Below are 19,974 nucleotides of genomic sequence, written 5' to 3'. Positions count from 1 at the left end.
CTTGGTAGAACACGTGCTTCGCCTGTGTGAGGCCCTGGGTTTCATCCCTGGCACGAAAAACAGTAAGAAAAAGGAATATCCATGATCACAATGTCACGAATGGCTCAAAACCTGATGCATTTTATGGAGGAAAAAGCGGTCTCTCTTTTTGTCCGGTTATACAAGTTAATGGATAACAGTGGCCATTTTTCCTATGCCATTCTTTTTATTGAATCCTAGGAAGATTCTCAAAATTATAGCTCTTTTGTGGTTTTCTTCATTAGAATGGACAGGAAAATTGTAGTGTTTCACCTTTTGAAATTTTAATAAAATTTTATTTCTATTATCGATTCTTTTTTAAACTCCTAAAAAAAACAATCTGATAGACTTGATTATGACATCTTTTCTTTTCTTATATTCTACTTGTGGACATAAAGCTTTTTTTTTTTTTTTTTTTTTTTCGTTGGGGAAAAAAAGTTTTTTTTTTTTTTTTTTTTTGTGGCGGTTCTGTCGATCAAACTCAGGACCTTGTGCTTTTGAGCCAGGCATGGTGCCACTGAGCTAAATTCCTGGTCATAAAGCATTAAAGAAAAGATCCTCAAAGTCTGTGGCAGGACAGAGTAAAAGGCCCAAGTTTCAATTTCTGAATAACTCAAAGTGACCCCTATTCTAAGAACATGGACTGCATTTTCCCCCATTATTTTAACAACAGTTTTTCATTTTTCACACTAAGTATATGATCATCGATGACATTTGGAGGTACTAACCTCCAACCCAAAAGTTTCTTCTAAATCATAAAAAGAATGCTTGGTAAGCATAATAATTATAATCATACCAACTCCCTCCCAAATTATTCTAGAAATTCAAGGGTATGCTCATCAAAACCCTAAGTGTTTTTGGGGGAGAACTTGACAAAAATTCATACGAATGTATGAAAGTGGCCAAAAGAGTAAAACAATGTTTATCCCTTTTTGGGAGGAGGTTGCCTGTATGCTAAGCACATTGTCTGGCGAAGCCCCATCTGGCTCCCATCAAGAAAAGTGCAACACTTATGAAACTGTGGCATTTGATAGTAGATCCATGATAACATTTGCTTTGATTGTGCTTTATGGCTTTAAAATTGTTTTTATATATGCTTTCTTACTTGATTCTTTTTTGTTTTTGAGGCAGGGTCTTGCTATGTATTTCAGGCTGGCTTTGAGCTCACTATGTAGCCCAGGCTGGCCTTGAACTTTGCTGGGATCCTGCCTCAGCCTCCCGAGCGCTGCGGTCACGGGGGTGCATCCCCATGCCCAGCCTAGATAATCCTTGTATTTACTTTGTGGGCAGATATTATTATATTATTTCCAAATATGAACACTTTTGCTTCCGGGAATCACTGAATCAATGAGATTAAAAATCCAGCTATACTGGCTTTAGATGCCATATCTTATTAATTACATCATAGCTGCTATAATATAATTATATGTAGTAAATAATTCATAGAAAATATTTTATGTGAATGCTCAGCAAATTCTGATTTCCAGATCATTGAAGATAATTTACTACATGTGCATTAATTACATGTTCAAATATATCTGTAAACTAAAGGACATCTTGTTTCTTTAAATTAGGTGTGCTCTAGGCTGCCAAGTCTGCCAGAATTTAATCAGGTGAGCCTTAAACTGCTTTTTAACTTGATGTGCTGTTTAAAACTCATTGGGGAAAAAAACAAAACAAAACAAAACAAAACAAAACAAAACTCACTGGGTGCTGGGCATGGTGGTGCGTGCCTGGGATCCCAGCACTTGGGAGGCTGAGGCAGGAGGGTCGCTGTGAGTTTGAGATCAGCCTGGGCTACATAGTGAATTCCAGGTCAGTCTCAACTACATAGTGAGACCCTGTCTCAAAAAACAAAAACAAGAAACAAAAAACTCATTGGGATGATGTCTTTATATTGGGAGTGCAATGCTGTAAGGCAGACGCTGCTGCTTGTCCCAGGGGAGTTTTACAAAAGAGGTTGTTTGTGAGGAAATGATTGAATGTCATTGGATACTTGAGTGGCTGAAGATGTAAATGGTGAAGGCTTTTGGCAAGAGCTTCATCCAATGGAAGCACTTGCAAAGCGTTAGATTTTCATTTTACTGTTCATTTCATTTTCTCACATTGTGCTTAGAAGGAAGGAAGCTGTTTCCTATAGACAGCATGGTATTTGCTCTGTGGCTTTTTAGTTATCTAAAAATAATTAAAACTCAATATATTTTAAAATTTCAGATGGTTCAAAAGTGAAGTGCAAGTAATGTGTATATGTAGCAAACAAGTGCAAAAATAGTTGTATGTCAACTAAAACTTGTAGTACAAAAAAATTTTAACGGTGATGTTTGTTTTACATTATGTGTTAGTAATTGGCTTTACCTTTCTTTATCATCGGTGGGAGGGGAAATGAAAGTTCCTTGATTCTAATCATATCTTAAAGTTTATATTATGAATTGAATCAATGTTAAATTTATTTTTGAGAAAAAATTAGAATTCTCAGTTTTGAGAATCCTGGGGAAAAGAAAACATGCAAAGGTTTCAGAGTGTTTGTGATCCACTTAGTAAGCTCTAAAGAGCTGTTTAACTGTTGGTGGCTGTGGTCATCGTACTTAGGACACCAGTAAATTTTCCTGGATTCGGGAAACTTGTGGCTATTTTTAGATTTTCCCCAAGAAGAACATTGATGTCTTCCACTCCACGTGTATGAAACACCTTCCAGATGCCTCACTATCAGTAATTATGGGTTTATTCTTTCTTCTTGCACTAATTTCAGTTGTCTTTTACTTTTTCGTGACCTACACACAAAATCCTAGAATTTGAGAAGTTTATTTTCTAGAATGTTTGTCCATAAATTGGGGTGAATGAACTCTAGATTTAAAACAGTCCAAGCTGGGTGTGGTGGCGCACGCCTGTAATCCCAGCACTCGGGAGGCTGAGGCAGGAGGATTGCTGTGAGTTCGAGACCAGCCTGAGCTACATAGTGAGTTCCAGGTCAGTCTCAACTACGTAGTGAGACCCTGTCTCAAAAAACCAAAAAAAAAACAAAAACAAAAACAAAACAAAACAAAAAAAACCAAAAACCAAACAAACAAAAAAACCCAGTCCATTAGAGTTTCTTGAAGAAAGATTAGAATTTGCATTTCTATTTTTTAAAATTAAAACTTACTAATGTATTTTAAAATTTCACATGGTTTGGAATATAAGTATCAAAAGATGTAAGGTGAAAAATGTCACAGGGGAAAAAATCTCCCAGCCGCTCTTGCTTGTGGGGAGGACGCGGGCCAATTCCCTTCTCTGACTCATGGTTTGTTTGTTTGCTTTTGTACCACGGATCAAACTGGGGACCTTTCGCTTACAAGGCGGGCGGCAGAACCATTGAGCTAAATCCCCAGCCATGGTTTCCACTAGTACTAGAGTTCTGGGATTCCTTTCAGGGTTTTTAATTCACACGGATCAAATGAAATATATGTTTTAATTTTTCTCTGTTTTGCATAGGCGTTAAGGCCGTAGCAGAGGATACACCTTGCACACCACGATGAATTTCATTGTTCTCATTTTCTCACACACACACAGAGGCTCCTTCCGTAACGGGAAAGAGAGCTTTCCTCGTATTTTTACAGAACATAGGTGTGTCATAAATGATCTCTTTGGTTCTCTGTTGATGGACCCTCAGGTTATTTAGTTATTTGCAGTCTTTTCCAATTGTAAACAGGGCAGCAATGAATGATGTGGACCACCTATGAGATGTGATTGAAACACACAGTGAATATTTAAATTAAACCCATTCGTTACAGTAAAAGACACAGCGCCATAAATCTCAGAATTTTCCCCTCTCTTTGAGCACACCGAACCCACGGTCCTCCGCGCGTTCTGAAGCAGTGTTCTGCGGCTCCTTTTGCATCGTCAGTTGCACTGTTGTGGTTGCCTCCGTGCCCTGAAATAATTCACGTGTTTACTCCTCATGGCCCTTTTCACTTTGGGAAGAGCCAGAAGTCACACGGTGCCACCTCTGAGGAACAAGGAGGCTGAGGACACACTGTGCTGTCCATTGGGTGGCACTGAATTTTGATCCCAACTCTTTTTAAAGACAGTCCTGAAAGAGGACTCCCAAGATGGCTTCAGAAAGTGACAAGGACAATGACGGTAGGATGATTAAGACATGTGTATGTGTGCCAATGCCCCCAGATGGATGCGATCCTTATGTATTGCAAGTATGTGCCAGTGAAAAAAGAAAATGCCAGGATAAATGTTTGAAGAGAGATGAATACATTTTAATAATTGAAATGTTCGCTGTGTATTTTGATCACAACGCATAATTGAAACATACCTGTCTCACTCTGTAGTTCAGGCTGGCCCTGCACTCATTATGTAGCTCAGGCTGGCATCCAGCTTGAGGCAATCCTCCTGCCTCTGCCTCCCGATTACAGGAGTGAGCCACCATGCCAGTCTTTAACTAATATTCAAATGTGGATCGACGGTAATATATTATTTAAAAACAAATATGTTCTGGGCTACCAGGGCTACATAGTGAGACACTGTCTCAGAAAAAAAAAGTATGTATTGGGGTGAATGCTCAAAGGAGTTTTGCTGTGATGAAGTAGTCTACTGTCATGTTTTGGGCCATACTGGATTTGATTTTGGATTGACCCAGGGCCTTCATATTGAGCTGCAACCCCACCCCTTTTCTATTTTTTATTTTGAGACAGGGTCTTGTTAAGTTGCTAAATTACTGAGGCTGGGCTTGAGTTTATGATCCTCCTGCCTCAGCCTACCAGAGTGCTGCTATTATAGTCACGCGCCATCATGCTGGCTATCTTCCCACATTTGACTGTGTACCATATGGCCTTACTGAAAGTGTCTCTACTTTACCAGTGATTAAGAAAGAAATAGCGAAGCTCTAAAGTTGCCATTAGACTTTTTCTTTGGTGGGGGGTACTGGGGATTGAACTCAGGACCTTGCAATTGTGAGGCAGGCGGTGGCTCCACTGAGCTAAACCCCAGCCCTGCCATTATACTTTTTAAATATATTACTGACACTTTTATGTCTTCAGAGGTATGTCAATGTGCTGGTTTCACTCTTACTTTTTTCTTTTTAAGATCTAACTGTGTAGCCTGTCATGTCCTTGAACTTTTGATCCTCCCGCCTCAGCCTCCCAAGTACTTAGGTTGTAGGTGTATGTGCCACTTTGGCTGATTTTCATTTTTCCAAGCTATGATACTTTCAAATTATTTTGTTAAATTCAGTGAGTTTAAGAATATTTGAACTGACCACGGTGGTGCATGCCTGCAATCCTAGTACTTTGGGAGGCTGAGGCAGGAGGATCACAAGTTGGAGCTCAGCCTAGGCAATTAAGTGATTGATTTATTTAGAGCTTGTCTCAAAATAAAAAAATGAAAAAATGGCCAGGGTCATAGCTCAGTGCAAAGCTCTGCTTCAATCATCCCTACTGAAAAAAAAAAAAAAAAAGATTAAGATTTATTAAGTTTCAAGCTTGCCTCAATTAACAATTTGAGTAAAGGAAAGTTTTTTGTATGGAATTATTTATTATTTGTTTTTCTTCTAGCCTGAAACATATCAGGCTAGAATCATTTCATGAAAGATTTACCTGAGTAATTTCTTTGTTGGTAGTAGGTATGCAGAGATACGATTTTTTTCATTGTGGAAACTTACAAAGTTTAATATATTCAAGTTTTTACTTTTCCTTGATATTTATAAAACATGAGAAGTACATCATTCTTTCACAAATGATAATTACTATGTTTTCTGCTAGGTTTTTTTTTGGAGGGGTTTACTGGGGATTGAACTTGGGTCCCTGTGTTTGCGAGGCAGGTAGTGGAACCACTGAACTAAATCCCCAACCTTCTGCTAGTTTTTATAAGTTTAGTTATATAAAAGATTAATCTAGTGAATTTTTTGAGTTAATTTTGTTACATTGTAGAAATTATGGCTATTTATAATTAAAATTTAAAAATCTCCAATGGCAATTATATGTGTTTAACTCCCCTCTTTAAAGTTGTATTATATATTAATATTAATTTGTTATTTATCTTTATAGTTAGGTCTCTTGGCTTTTTTCGTGTTTTTTTTCTCATTGAGTTTATTGGTACATTTAGGTATATAGTACAGTTACATTCATCACTGGGATCTTGTACCTTTATATGACAGGTCTTGATTCTCATTTTCCCCCTTTCATGGCTTTTTTCTAAAGATGGTTTTATTTGCAATGTCTTGAATGCTACGTCTTATTTTGCACTGATTAACATCCTTTAACTTTTATGTTAATAATGTGTTTTACATGAGGACATCGTCTTACTGTCCTTAAGTAGGGCATATCAGATATATTTTAGTTTTTTACAAACTGCTTTATTGTGGTATGCTAGGCCTTGAATAAGCTGCAATATTTATATAGTTTTTTAACCCTTTTAACCACTCTAAAATGTAGCATACAATAGGATTTAGCACTTTCATATGCCGTGGATCTCTAGAACTTTTTCATCTTGAAAAACTGAAACTCGGCATTAATTAAATGACTTTTAGCTGGTCATGGTGGTGCACGCCTGTAATCCTAGCACTTGGGAGGCTGAGGCAGAAAGATCACCATGAATTTGAGGCCAGCTTGAACTACATAGTTAGTTCAAGGCCAACCTGAACTTCATAGGCAGACCCTGACTTAAAAAGGAGGGGAAAAATGACTCTCCCAAGCCCTTGACAATCACCATTCTGTTTTCCATCTCTAGTAGTCTGACTTCTTTAGGTACCTCATACAAGTGGAATTACAGTATTTGTGACTGGCTTGTTGAACTCAGGGTAGTGTCCGCAAGGTTAATCTGTCTTGTTGCATGTCAGAATGTCCTTTCTTTCTAAAGCTCCATTGTATATAGAGACCACATTTTATTTATCCAAGATCCATAAATTGATATTCGTGTTTCTTCCACCCATGGCAACTGTGAGCAATGCTTCTATGAACATGCATACACAATAGACTTTTAGGGTTTGTTTTTTTTTAAACATACACCAGATAGTTCTTCTGTCCAGTCAAGGGAAAAAACAATGAGGGTATTTCTAAACTTAGAAGAAAATTCAATGTTTAATCTAATGTAAGTTTGTGAAATTTCCTTTTTCATTGCTGGGATTGAACCCAAGGCCTCAGCGCAGGGGAGGTGAACGCTCTACCAAATTAACTACATTCCTAACCCTTTTAGTTTTGATTTTGAGATGGCTCTTGCTTATTTGCCCAGGTTTGCCTTGAACCTGTGATCTTCCTTCCCTAACTGCCCAAGAAGCTGGGAAGATAAGTGTGTACCACCACCCTTGGCCAATGTGAAATTTAAAGAATTATGGCCTCTCTATATTATTCTAGGAAAATGTAGAAACATTATGTCTCTTTCTAATCTGGTTTGTTTTCCTGAATTCAGGTGCTACTGTGGCCGATTGATTCAAGACCATCATGGGATAGATTATGCCTGGCCCCTCTCAGCTGCCAAGAAAAACAAACATGAGCAATGGTCTGTTGAAAAGCACACAGTGAAAAGCCCTACAGATACCTTTGGCACTATTAATTTCCAAGATGGAGAACACATCTACCACTCCAAGGTTTGCTAATAATCCACACGGTTTTGCTGGTTTTGCATAGAGGACGGCCTGCAAATGTATCTCCAAGTGTAGACAGACACCGAGATGACTTTGCTTTATTGCAGAAAAGATCTACGTGATTGATCTCCTTGTCAGAATTGGCCTGATCCTATCTGCTCTTGGTGTCTGATGTGTCCAGATCTTATTGGACTGGTTTCTTTCAGCAAGCTTTCACTCCCTCTGCAGAAGAGAATGGTTGATAAGCCAATTCCCAAAGGACTGGCCTTTCCTTAAAGCACATAGTGCATTACCACTCGGGGGCAGGCTGTGCCAGTCTGTTTGCCAGTATTGTAGCAGGTATCTGGAGAGAGGTCTGCTTTGGCTTGCGGTTTTAGTGGTTTCAGTTCACATTTGTCCTTGTTGCTTCAGGTCTACAGGAAGGCAGCAACTATGGCAGGGAGCACACGGAGCAGCAAACTATTCACTTCACAGCCAGGTGTGAAAAAGCAGAGACTGGCATCCCATCATCTCTTCCAAGGTCACACTCCCAGTGACCCAAAACCTCCCAGTAGTGCCATGGGACGGGGACCAAGGTTTTAACACGTGGGCCTTTGGGAGATATTTAAGAGTCAAACTGCAGTGGGGGCTTTAGCCAGAGACTAACCCAGTAACTTGTTACTGTTCATCTCTCCTAAGTTCTTGAGAGGGTCGCTCACATTTTGTGATATACCTTCTGAATGCTAGTACTTGGGCTTTCCCAGCTAATTTTCCTCCTATCCTTAATAGGGTAATTTTGCTCATGATTTGCATAGTGCTTTAGTTCTCTTTTTGTCACTGTGACAAAATACTCAAAGCCATCAATTTAAGAGGGGAAAAAAGAGGAAAGGCTTATTTTGGCTTACAGTTTCAGAGGTGTTAGTCCGCGGTCACTTGCCTTGTTGCTTTCGGCCTCGCATTTATGGCAGGAATGTGTGGTAGAGGAGATCTGTTCACTTCACGGTTGCAGGGAAGCAAAAAGAGACAGGAAGTGGCCAGGATCTCAATATCCCCCTCAGGGACAGACCCTCAGTGACCCAGGTTCCTTCCATTAGGCCCTAACCCCGGAGGGCTGGCAGCTAAACCTTTGAGACCTGGGCCTTTGGGGTGCTCCTGGCAATCTGTAGCACATTAGTTTTTGCTGGTCAGCCATCCCTCTTCTGTGTGCTTTGTGCATGTTAAATGCCTGCTGCTTATTAGAGCAGATAAATCCCACCGCAGAGAAAGCTCCAAATCAGATGTACCTGGAGTATGAGTATCAGTTCACTAGATTTGAAATGTCTCTCCTAGTGCAGTCCTAATACTTTGTTATAACGCAGTTCTGCATTAATCTACATTTTTAGTAATTAGTCCTCTTGCACCTTGTGTATTGATGTTTTCTTTGGTAGGGAGAAAACTTGACCTTTTTACTTGTGTGGAAGCTGATTCTTGGAGAAGCCTGCAGGTACTTTTCCCTTTGAGTTTGTCTCTTCTTGCTTTTATTCTTAATCACACTCATTTACACCATTTTTGTGCACCCAGGAAGTATCTATTGGGTGCCTATACTTTCCGTGTCCCATCACTTACTGTCTAGTGAGGGAAACAGGAAATGACTACAACTGTTGCAGAGGGGAGGAAGCTATGAAAACAAGTGACAGGTTCTTTGAGAGCATGACTTTGCTATTTTGGGGGCGTCAATGTCCTGTGTGACAAGAAGGCCATCAGATAGGAGGGACAGCTAGACTGAGACTTGAGGGGGAGGGCAGTGAGTTGCTTGTGCAAAGGTCAAGGGAAGCCGAACACTGTGTGCCTAGACAGAGCTGATCAGTAGCGGGATTGTGCTTAGTGTTCAGCTCTTGGTGCCTCGGTGCGTTTGACTGGACATCGGGGAAGAGAAGAGGCCACTCAGGGCCCAGATCGCTTGAAGTTTCAGTGGCTCAGCGGGAAAGGTTGGGCTGCGTTTCCTTCGCAGAACTCCTCCCGTCTCATTCCACGCCCATCTCATATGAATCCCCCTGCCTGTTGGACTCTGCCTAAGGGAATTAATTATAAAGGCGGTAGAAGGACTAAAGTGAGTCATTAACCTTAGTGTCGTCTTCAGCTGGCCTTTGGGAGGAGGACCCGTGCTGATAATTAAGTTAGTGCCTCATACGGCTTATCCCAAAATGTCAAGGAGCAATATCTCCTAGGACTGAGGAGATGAAGCCCTGAGAGGAAGACCTGGAGTACGGACGAGGTGAACGACACCAGGGGAGACTCCTTTGCCCAATTCGTGACGTGAAAAAATGCAAGGGTCCACTTGTACTCTTCTCTGCTACTTCAGCGTGCGAGGAAGCCACAGCATGAGCGTCCACGCGTGTAAACTGAATCACGATCATCTTTAGATTCGTTCTGATGCTCTCGTTTCATGTTAGCTGCACCTTCCTGATGTTCAAAATTCCAGTATTTGCATTGCGAATCAGGGATGTCTTTAGAAGCTGAGGGATGTCTTTAGAAGCTGGGCGATGAGTGTAAGGTTTTTAAAACTGGCTATCGTTAGGAGGATGGTGCTGTAATTCCCCTTGCAGGTCTGGAGATTACCGCCTGTGTTAATATTTGGCATGATTTGTGATTCACTGCATTTGGATTTCCCTTCTTTCTTTCTTTAAATGCTGCTTATTCGCGCTGGGTTAGGCATATGCTTGTGGAAGTAAACTCTTCTCAGTGTTACAGGATTTCAGTGGCTCATGTGGCCGTGGCAGCGCTTGCTGGAAAGAGGAAGCCAGTCATACCGTGTAATCCTAGTCAAAATGCAAAATGATTGGAGTGCTACTCGCTGGTTTAGATTTCCCTCATCTTTGCTGTCTGTTTCACATTTTTCCATATTGGTTACACAGACTAATGGGTTTCATTTTGGCAGATTCGTAGTGCACATAATGTGCTTTGGTCATTTTCAACCTTCCTTCCCTTGAATATTGAGAGATAATTGTTCTGTGAATAGTATCTTGCTTGTTTTTTTTTGAGACAGGGCCTCACTATGTAGTTCAGGCCTGCCTCGCACTTGGGGCAGTCCTGTCACTGCTGGGATCACAGGTGTGTGCCACCACACCTGGCTGACAAGTATTTATTTTGGAAAAGAAAATGATTTCAGAGTGGTAATAGTACATAAAGGAAGTGGTTAGAAAGTAAAATTAGATGTAATTATCCAAATATGTGATGAAAAGATCAAGTAAACCAAAAGCTGTAGCATTGATGATAAATCACATTTCACCTACGTACGGCTTGTTCTTAACAAGTTTGCTGATGTAGCGCTTTTGCCAATTATTTGAAGTATTTCCGCCTCATCTCAGACCTTCTGCGGGGCACTGGAGACCAAAGCCTGCGGCCAGAGAAAACTTGTGTACAGTGACTTACAAATACAAGGAATTTCAAGGCACTGTGGGGTCTTTGGAAAGTTAATATTTCTGTTGTGTGAAGATTAACTTTTAGAGAGATGCCAGACACTACCTTTCTGGTCTTAGCCATTTCAGATACCCTGCTGTGGCTTATTGTTTCTCTACTTGGCACGTGTTTTTCACAATTCTCTGTTCATGTACCTGTCTTCCAGTACATTCGAACTTCTTACGACACCAGGATGGACCATCTGCTACATTTGATGTTGGAAGAGTGGAAGATGGAGTTGCCCAAGCTGGTGATCTCTATCCATGGAGGTGTCCAGAACTTCAAGATGCCCTCCAAGCTGAAAGAGATCTTCAGCCAGGGTTTGGTCAAAGCTGCAGAGACAACGGGAGCATGGGTAATAACGGAAGGCATCAACACAGGTAGAATACGTTTGTCCATAGCTTCCGTCTCTCCCTGCCCGGCTCTCCCCCTCTCCCTTCCTCTCTCTTCCTTTTCTCTTTCCTCCTTACTTCCCTCTTCCCTTCCTTCTCCCTGCTGTGAACCAGGCAGAATGGCCTCAAATCCTTCCTCTGCTCACTTCCCAAAAATATGATGATCGGGCTGGGGATTTAGCTCGGTGATTCTGCCGCCTGCCTCACGCGCAGGGATCAGAGTTCGATCTCCAGTACCAAAAACAAAACAAAACAAAACAAAATCCAGAAATTACGATGGTGTCAGAAAGAGAGACAAAAAGAGTGACTTAGTGACTAGAACCCAAGTCCAGAAGAATCACAGGCCTTTTCTGGAATGTGTTTTCATCATTGTCAAAACATGTTATTTTAACAACTTTGAGTAAACTTCTGGCACAGAAAACAAATTTTTCCTGAGCTGCAGTCTATTCAACCAAAATTCTTGAGAGCAAATGATCTCTGAAATGGAAGAGTTGATGGCACCATCGCAGATGCCAGCCAGCAAAGGACTTGGTCCCTCATCAAGTCCTGTACCTACTAGCAGCAGTGCTAGGGTGCAGTTGGAAATGTATCTGCTGGAGGTAGGAGGCGAGGGCGATCTTATAATGAGGCTTCGGGGAAGAACAGCACCTTACTTCTATTGAGCTTGTATCAGCTGTAGATGAGAGGTGTGGGTGATCTGCAGGGCGGAGAGAAGAGTCCATGGCAGTATCTGTTGCTTCTGGATTGGTTGGGGACAACACACTGGCAGTTAGCCAGCCACTGGGGGTCTTCAATCGACACACATTAAAGAGTGTGGAACAGGCTTTTGTTGGCTTCAGTCTTTAGCTGTGAATGGATTCATTTCTCTTATCTTTCCCGCTTCCATCATCTGGCCCTTGTAATGAAATTTGGACCCTCTTGGAAATCATCTTTTGTCAGGACTATTGGGAGGTTGCCGTGATCTCAGTCAGAACTGTGTGAGCGTGCAGCTCATGTGGGTCTGGACGTGATGTAAATTCTTGCAGTCCTTGTCAAGCTCTCGGGTGTTGGGAATGAATGATGCACAGAAGTTGAGTTGATACATCAGGTGCGAGTAGACAATTACTACTTTTTTTTGGTACCAGGGATCGAACCCGGGTCTTTGCACTTGCGAGGCAGGCAGCGGAACCACTGAGCTAAATCCCCGGCGACAATTACTACTTTTAAAAACAAACCGTGATTGTCCGTTCCGTACACTCACCGTCTCTGTCACTGACTCTTTTATAGTCCTTGAAGTGTGACATTCAGGAATCTTGTTCCTTTGCATCACTCCATGAACTGTCTACATATTAGAGTCACTTGAGGGGGATTTTGAAAAAGTCAACGGCACATACTCTTCCCTAGGTGAATTTGAGGCTATCGGGGCATAGCTTGAGTGTCACTTCTGGAGCCAGCCAGGCTTGAGAACAACGGACTCCACATCCTCTGTTCTCTGTCCCGTCGGCTACTAACCTGTGGCTTTCTGTTGCCTCTTTGCCTTTTCCTTTTTGGGTATGAGACGCCCTAGCCAATGCTTCAGATTGAATCCCACCCATCCATGAGGATCAACACAGATGACTGTGCACCCATGAAGCGGCCTCTTTTATCTCAACTAGAGCTATACGCTTCTGTCTGATTTCTACAGCAGTGGCTGCCTGTAGCTCTTGCCGTGTGTCTGTATTTGCCTCCCATTTAGAAGAATCCGGGCATCAGCTCTCTTACCTGGTGGTGGGTCACAGGCCGGTGTAGACATTCGCTAAGATTTGGCAAAATGTACCCATTCAACCATTGCTTTTGGCTGAAAAGAAAAGAAGGGAGCAAATTACAGAACAGCAAAAACAAAATAAAAACCCACAAAAAACTGAAACAAATAAAAATAAAACCAAGGGATGTAGTTCATCTTGTACGCTTTTCAGAAACTATTTCGCGTTCATGGAGTAAACTATGTGAGCGGCGTCCCCAGTCCATGGTATAGCGCTTATTTTATTTCCGGTGAAAAAGAGGGCGAGGTAGGGAAGTTTTGCAGAGGTAAGAAGAGCAGACTTGGACAAAGCTTTCTCTTTGAATAACTAACTACATGGCATACTTTATTTTACTTAATGCCTTTTTAAAAAAAGAAAGTGGAGGCTAGGGCCAGCTAACTTAAAGGGAAATATATTGTGTAGTGTGCAGATGGTTAAAATCATTCATGTGAATAAAACAAATGGGAAATGAGGAGCACTTGGCGCTTCCCTAACCCGCAGTGGGGTTGGCTCATTCAGCCACAGCCTCCAGGGCCTGGCAATCTGAGGAGAAGACCCCGAGCAGGAGCAGCCACACCGCCTCTCAGCTCCACCCCAGACCTGCAGAAGCAGAGCTTGCATTGTAACAGCACCCTTGGATGGTTCTCATGAATATTTGAACTTGAAAGGCTCCCCTTTCGAACTCCTTGAGATGCTTCTGAACTATAATTGAACGTAATTGGGCATGACAATTACATCAAATGCCATGGGCCTTCAGAATCTGCCCTGTAGGAAGCATTTGAATAGGTGCTTGGAGAAAAGATGAGGAACATCATTTCTGTCCCCAGGGAAGGGACAGGAGTGGGCTGGGACAAATGGGCAAAATAGAAATTGATGCTGACTAGGTTACATTTAAGATAATGAGGTGTTTTGGGAATGCAAGGGAAGGGGAGGTGAATCATAGTTTGGATTTAGGACACCTTGCAGGCTGGATGGAGGATGTAGCAGTGGTGTTGGTCTTGAGCAAGACAGGGAGCAGCTTATTGTCAGACACTCATCTGGAGATTCAGGCAGTGTAGAAAGAGTGATAAGGCCACTGGTGATAGTGTCGCCATGTGTCAGGGTTGGAGACAGTAAGGGACCCAGGGGCCAGGTTGTGTGTGCCAGGCTGATGAGCTGGCTCGATTCTCTGTATGGCTGGAGGCTTTCAAAGGATTTTGAATAGAGAGTGAATACAGCAGCAACGTGGTCAGGTTGAGTTTTGCAGACACTCAAAAGGGAATTTTATTATGATCGCAGGGGGATCAGTTACAACAGCAGTGACAGCAGCATAACAGCAAAAGGGCTGGTAAGCCAGGCATTAACCTGGTTTTAAAATCTTGGGAATTACAATCTTTTCTTGAGTGGATGACTCCACAGTTGGTATTGATCTGCTCTTGTGGTTATAACCCAGATTCTAGAGAGCCTCTGATGAAAGTTGGGGCAATGAACTGGGGGAGAAAGTGCCAAACAAGGACATGATTTAGGGGCTCTGCATCAAATATATGCAATGTACAAGTGTCTTAATATGTTTGTGGTACTGTAACAGAACACCTGAGACTAGTGATCGCTAAAAAACAGAAATTTATTCTCTCAGAGTTTTGGAAGCTGGGAAGCCCAAGATCAGGGCACCTACATCTGATGTGTGCTTTCTGGCCGTGTCATCACATGGTCAATATTGGAAGGCAAGAGAGAGCAAACGCACTCTCAGAAGCTTTTTTGACAGAAGCTTCAGGCTATTTGTGAGGATCACCCACTCATGACCTAAGCACCTCGCAGAAGGCCCCGCCTCCAAACACTGCCGCACTGGGGATTAGAGACCTCAGATGTGAATTCTGAAGGGGACCCATTCAAACCACAGCAGTGTCATTTTTTTTTTTCTGTGCTAGGGACATATGTACAGTCATTACTAGGCGTAGGAAGAATACATCTTTATTGCAGTGTTGGAACTAAAGGTCAGATTCAGTCAAAGTCAAAAGGTTACGTACTGTATGACCCCAAATATATGACAATCAAGGAAGGGTGTTTTTCTGAGACAACTGGAAATAGAGATGAAAATACTCAGAGCATTCCCAGTGTCAGAGCTGGGCTTGCTGAGGAAGGGTAATGTGTGGAACATTCTGGTTAAAAAAAAAAAAAAAAAGCAGGTTCAGAACTGAGCTTTTCCAGAGGAAGACTGGACTTATTCAGGTTCAGAGGTCACTGATAAGAGAATGAGGTGTCACGAGAAAATAGAGGAGGCCATGGTATCAGAATGTAATTCCACTCTGCCAGCAACTTTTCTTAAGAATGACCTTTTAGATATACCTGTCTATGAGTTTCTTTCCAAATTACAGTTTTGCATGATTGGTGTGAGTTAAAATTTGACTTCTGTACTGGTTGTTCATAGGAGTGTCCAAGCATGTTGGAGACGCCCTGAAAGCCCATTCTTCTAAGTCTTTGAGAAAAATCTGGACAGTTGGAATCCCTCCTTGGGGTGTCATTGAGAACCAGAGAGATCTTATTGGAAAAGATGTAAGTAGAGCATCCTTTTACAGCAGAAGGAAATGAGTGTGTATTCAAACTGCCTATGTATTCCAGCCTTCCTGCTACGCCCGAACCCTTATTTATTTATTTATTTATTTTTAATGTGCGTTTTTTACGTTTGTCTTGGGGAACTGGTACGTGTACACACCTTAGGCATTTCCACTTCCCCTTTCTCTCTTCACCCTCCTGACTCGCTCCATCCCAGAGTGACTTCCCAGCTCCATGAGCTCTTACCTCCCTGTTTCCTATCATCTCTCTTTTATTTTGATTTTAAAATTATTTACATTTTGGGTTTTTTTTTCAGCTTTAATTGAGTTTATTGGTACATTTTAGGGATACAGTACAGTTACATTCATTGTTGGGATCTTGTACCTCTGCATGACAGGTCTTGGTTCTCATTTTTTCCCCTTACCTCTGCCCTCCCTTCACCCCCCTCCCCTCCCCATCTACAGACACTTTATTTCCATCTTTTCATTATCTCACATTTTTTCTTTTCCCTTTTTACCTTCCCCTACCCGTCCCACCTTCCCTACATCTTTAGCTCCTTTCTTCCCATTTCTAAATGTCAGTAATCTTACTAGGATCTTCTGTATTACTGCAGATTATTCACACCAGAGAGACTATTCGGTATTTACACATGTGTGACTTATTTATTTCACTTAGGAGTATATCTTCAATATGTATCCATTTTCCTATGAATGAATCTATTTTCTCATTCTTTATGGCTGAGTAATATTCCATTTTATAGAACATTTGGGTGGGTTTTTAATGTAAGAGTATGTGATATTTAACCTTCTGTATATGATTTATTTCACTTAGTATTATGGTCTCCTGGAAATGTATTTTTCTAGAAATGACTCAAATTAATCCTCTTCAGGGTTGAGTAATACTCACCCCATTTTAGAAAACAACGATCCAGTCTTGCACTTGCTCAAGACAAAACCCCTGGTTAATTGTCATGCCTCAAACCTATCTTAGCTCTAAAATATAGCCATAATCTGACTTCTTCCGATTAACTCCACTGTGGGTTCAAGTGATCGTTAGCTGAGACTAATGACTGTAAGAACCTTTCCTCTTATTCTTGTCCCCATTGCAGTCTATTGTAGCCAGAATAGTCACAATGACTCTCTAAAATATTAATAAAAAATTGTGCTGTTCTTTTTGGTAAAACTCTGATGGCTTCTGACTGGCAAATAGCCACTATATTTGCTGTGGTGTGCATGAAGTCAAATGAGGTGCCTTCTCCATCTGGCCCTGACTAGCTCTCCTCCCTCGTCTCGTGTAACTTCTGCTTCATTCTTGTCCCAGTAGTGACTCCTGGAACCTACCTGTGTGTTCATCTATGGGCTTGGCCAAGTCTGTTTATAAGACGTACATGTTTTTATCAACTATTGGAAAAGCTACAAAGAGCGAAAATAATTACTGTTAATATTTTGGTGTGCTTTTGTTCCATAATTTTTTCTATGTATGCATATATATGTAGATTTAAAAAGTATGTTTTTAAAAGAGCAGCAATAGAAACTCACTACAAACTTGCTTAAAAAAAGTTTGACTTTATCACACTTATTTTTGTATGCCAACTAAGTAGAGATTCTTATGATGTATTTTAACTTTTATTTTGGAAATTTTCAAGCATATTGAATAGCAGAGAAATTAGAATAATGACTTACTGTGTATTGTCTCCCAGCTTCAGCATTTATTGATACATTCCCAATTGCATTTCCTCTGTCCCCTTATTCCTTTCCAAACCCTCTGCATTCTTCTTCTTATTATTATTGTTATTATTTTGAGACAGGGTCTCACTCTGCAGTTTAGGGTTGCTTGGAACTCACTATATAGCCCAGGCTTGCCTCGAACTTGTGATGATCCTCCTGCCTCAGCCTCCCTGGTGTTGGGATTATAGGCATGTGCCACCACGCCCGGCTTCTCTCTGTTATTTTGAGGCATTCTAGACATCAAATAACTTCATCCATACATATTTTCATAGATCTTTCTAAGCTATAGGAGCAATTTAAGAAAATATAAGGAAGAAGGGTTGAAAGGAGCGAAGAGGAATGGTAAAAGAAGAAGAATAAATATACTACGTATAGGTACAATGCCCTATGATAAATGTGATCCTTATATATGACAAATATGTACTAATAAATTTTTAAAAAAGGTAAGATGTGTCACCGTTGTGACCTGGGAGCATTCTCCTCATATATTATATATAATATATAATAATATGCATTATTATATATTTTATAAAGTTGTTATCATGACTAAAAATTAATAATTCCTGCATATTATCACTAATCCCGCATATCATCAGCTAATTCAAGTTTTTATTTGCTTATACTTCTTTTTTGTTTTTTCCTCATGTGCTGGCTGGCCTTTCATACCAGTGGGTTTTCTCAGGATATCTCATAGTTTCTAATAGTTTGATTTCTTTGTGCAAAAATATTCCATACATTGTAGTGCACTAATAAATAGGGTTGATTTTTCTTTTTTCTTTCTTTTTCGTCTACTTGTTTTTTTTTTTTTGGTAGTGGGGATCAAACTTGGGCCCTTGCACTTTTGAGGCAGGCAGCAGAACCACCACTGAGCGAAATCCCCGGCTGCTTTTTCTTTTCTTAAAGGAGGAAAGACTGAATTTAGCTCACATGTTAATATATTTTTTGTTCATTTTTTTCATTGAATGATTTCGTTTTTTCCTTCTTTTGTGTTAGCGCACGTTTGTGGTATAGTACATAATGACCCCATTCCTCGTGGGGAGTCGGTACATGGGCATAACACATCCATCTGTTGGCCTGTTCCCATGTTCGGTGTAACTGGCCCAGCTCCCAGTTCTCTGCACTACTGTTAATGTCACAAGGCTAATCTGGGACTGACATACAAAAGAAATTTGCTAATAGCAACAACTGTACAATCCTGGCAATATCAAGTAAATCAGCAATGGTTAACATCATCCAAGAAAACTGTGTTTATGTAACAATAGACTGAATAGTGGGCCACCCTTAACCTTAGAAATCTATAATTGCAGTATAAACAGAAAAATAAATCAAATCGTGACATGCAGCAAATATCTACTAAATGTGATAACTATTCCTCCATGAATAATAGAAAATATTTCAACAATGGTAACAGAATTTACTATCTAAAGATTAATGAAGCTTAATAGTTGTACTATTAATGATGTAGGGGGTTGGGATGGGAGATGCAAGAAGAAAAGTTAAACAATGCGCGATGAGAAGCAGAAAGTGACACAATGAATCCTGTTAAGGAGTAGAAGGATATTTATAGAATTAGGTAAAAGTAACCACCAACACCACAACAAAACAGACAGAAGATAAAATAAAAACGGGAGAAAAAATATGTAGAATAAAAAATAGAAAAAAGAAAAAAAAAAAGGGAAGAGAAAGAAAGGGGGAAAAATAAGGATTAAGAAAAAGCAAGAAGGGGCCCAGGGATTTAGCTCAGTGGTGCCACTGATCACCAAGCACAAGATCCAGAGTTCAAGCCCCGGTTCAAAGAAAAGCAAGAATGACAAACAAAACTCCTCCAAACCTCAATAAACCCGTGAAGAGACGAAAATGAATCCAGAAACAGAAAATGAAATAAAATAATTTGTATTTTTTAATGAATGGTTTTTGGTGGCCTGTGGGTTTGTGAGGGGCGTCCGATACCTCAGAGGCCCCTCTGTTAGCCGGGGCTGTGACGGTGTCATAAATAGGGACGGGGCCCGGATCTCAGATCTGGGCTGGATCTGGGCCACAGGGCGGCCGAGCAAAGGCACCTGACGCTGACTTCAAGCCCAGCTGTTTCTGAGCTGCCTCGGCTGTGGCTGCTCGCTCCAAGGCTGGGGCCGTGTCCTTCCCGGTGTGGGGGGTCTGCCCCTGTCCAGGCGTCTCCCACCAGTCATCGTGGGAGGCAGCTCTAGGAGCCCGGAAGTGAAGTTGCTTTTTAGTTATTCTGCGGCCCGGATTTAAATAATTCCTTCCTGAAGTGACAGTTGATTAAATACTCTCTGGTGACACTGTTATTGGGTAGTTCCTTTATAAATACAACTAAAAAATGAGGGATGAAGGGGTAAGGGAGAAACTGGCTGTGCAGAGCAAATTTGGGCCGAACAAGAGAGAAAAGGATAAAAAGCAAAAATAAAAGTGGACCCTATGCCTGGGAGACATAGAATTGAGTGGTGCTGGAGTCACCATTGTGGGCTCTGCCTGGCCTCGGGGTCCTTATCTGCCACCCACATCTCCAGGGAGCACGCCAGACTTCTACATACGGGACCCTG

At 41.2% G+C, this 19,974-nt stretch overlaps 1 protein-coding gene across 4 annotated transcripts in view; it reads left to right on the top strand.

Annotated features, from left to right (window-relative positions):
- Trpm6 (transient receptor potential cation channel subfamily M member 6) overlaps nt 1-19,974 on the top strand; it is a 152,187-nt gene that overhangs the window by 23,145 nt on the left and 109,068 nt on the right. For all 4 annotated transcript variants that reach the window (XM_019207732.2, XM_010625469.3, XM_010625476.3 and 1 more), the window contains exons 3-6: nt 1,593-1,631; nt 7,411-7,588; nt 11,169-11,382; nt 15,562-15,686. In XM_019207732.2, the coding sequence (XP_019063277.1) occupies nt 1,593-1,631; nt 7,411-7,588; nt 11,169-11,382; nt 15,562-15,686 (556 nt within the window). The remainder of the gene's footprint in view (nt 1-1,592; nt 1,632-7,410; nt 7,589-11,168; nt 11,383-15,561; nt 15,687-19,974) is intronic.

The sequence above is a fragment of the Fukomys damarensis genome, unplaced genomic scaffold (assembly GCF_012274545.1).
Source record: "Fukomys damarensis isolate Sample0158 unplaced genomic scaffold, DMR_v1.0_HiC HiC_scaffold_31, whole genome shotgun sequence".
Classification (NCBI taxonomy): domain Eukaryota; kingdom Metazoa; phylum Chordata; class Mammalia; order Rodentia; family Bathyergidae; genus Fukomys; species Fukomys damarensis.
Note: the sequence above shows the minus strand (reverse complement) of the source record. Positions and strands in the feature narration are given on the sequence as shown.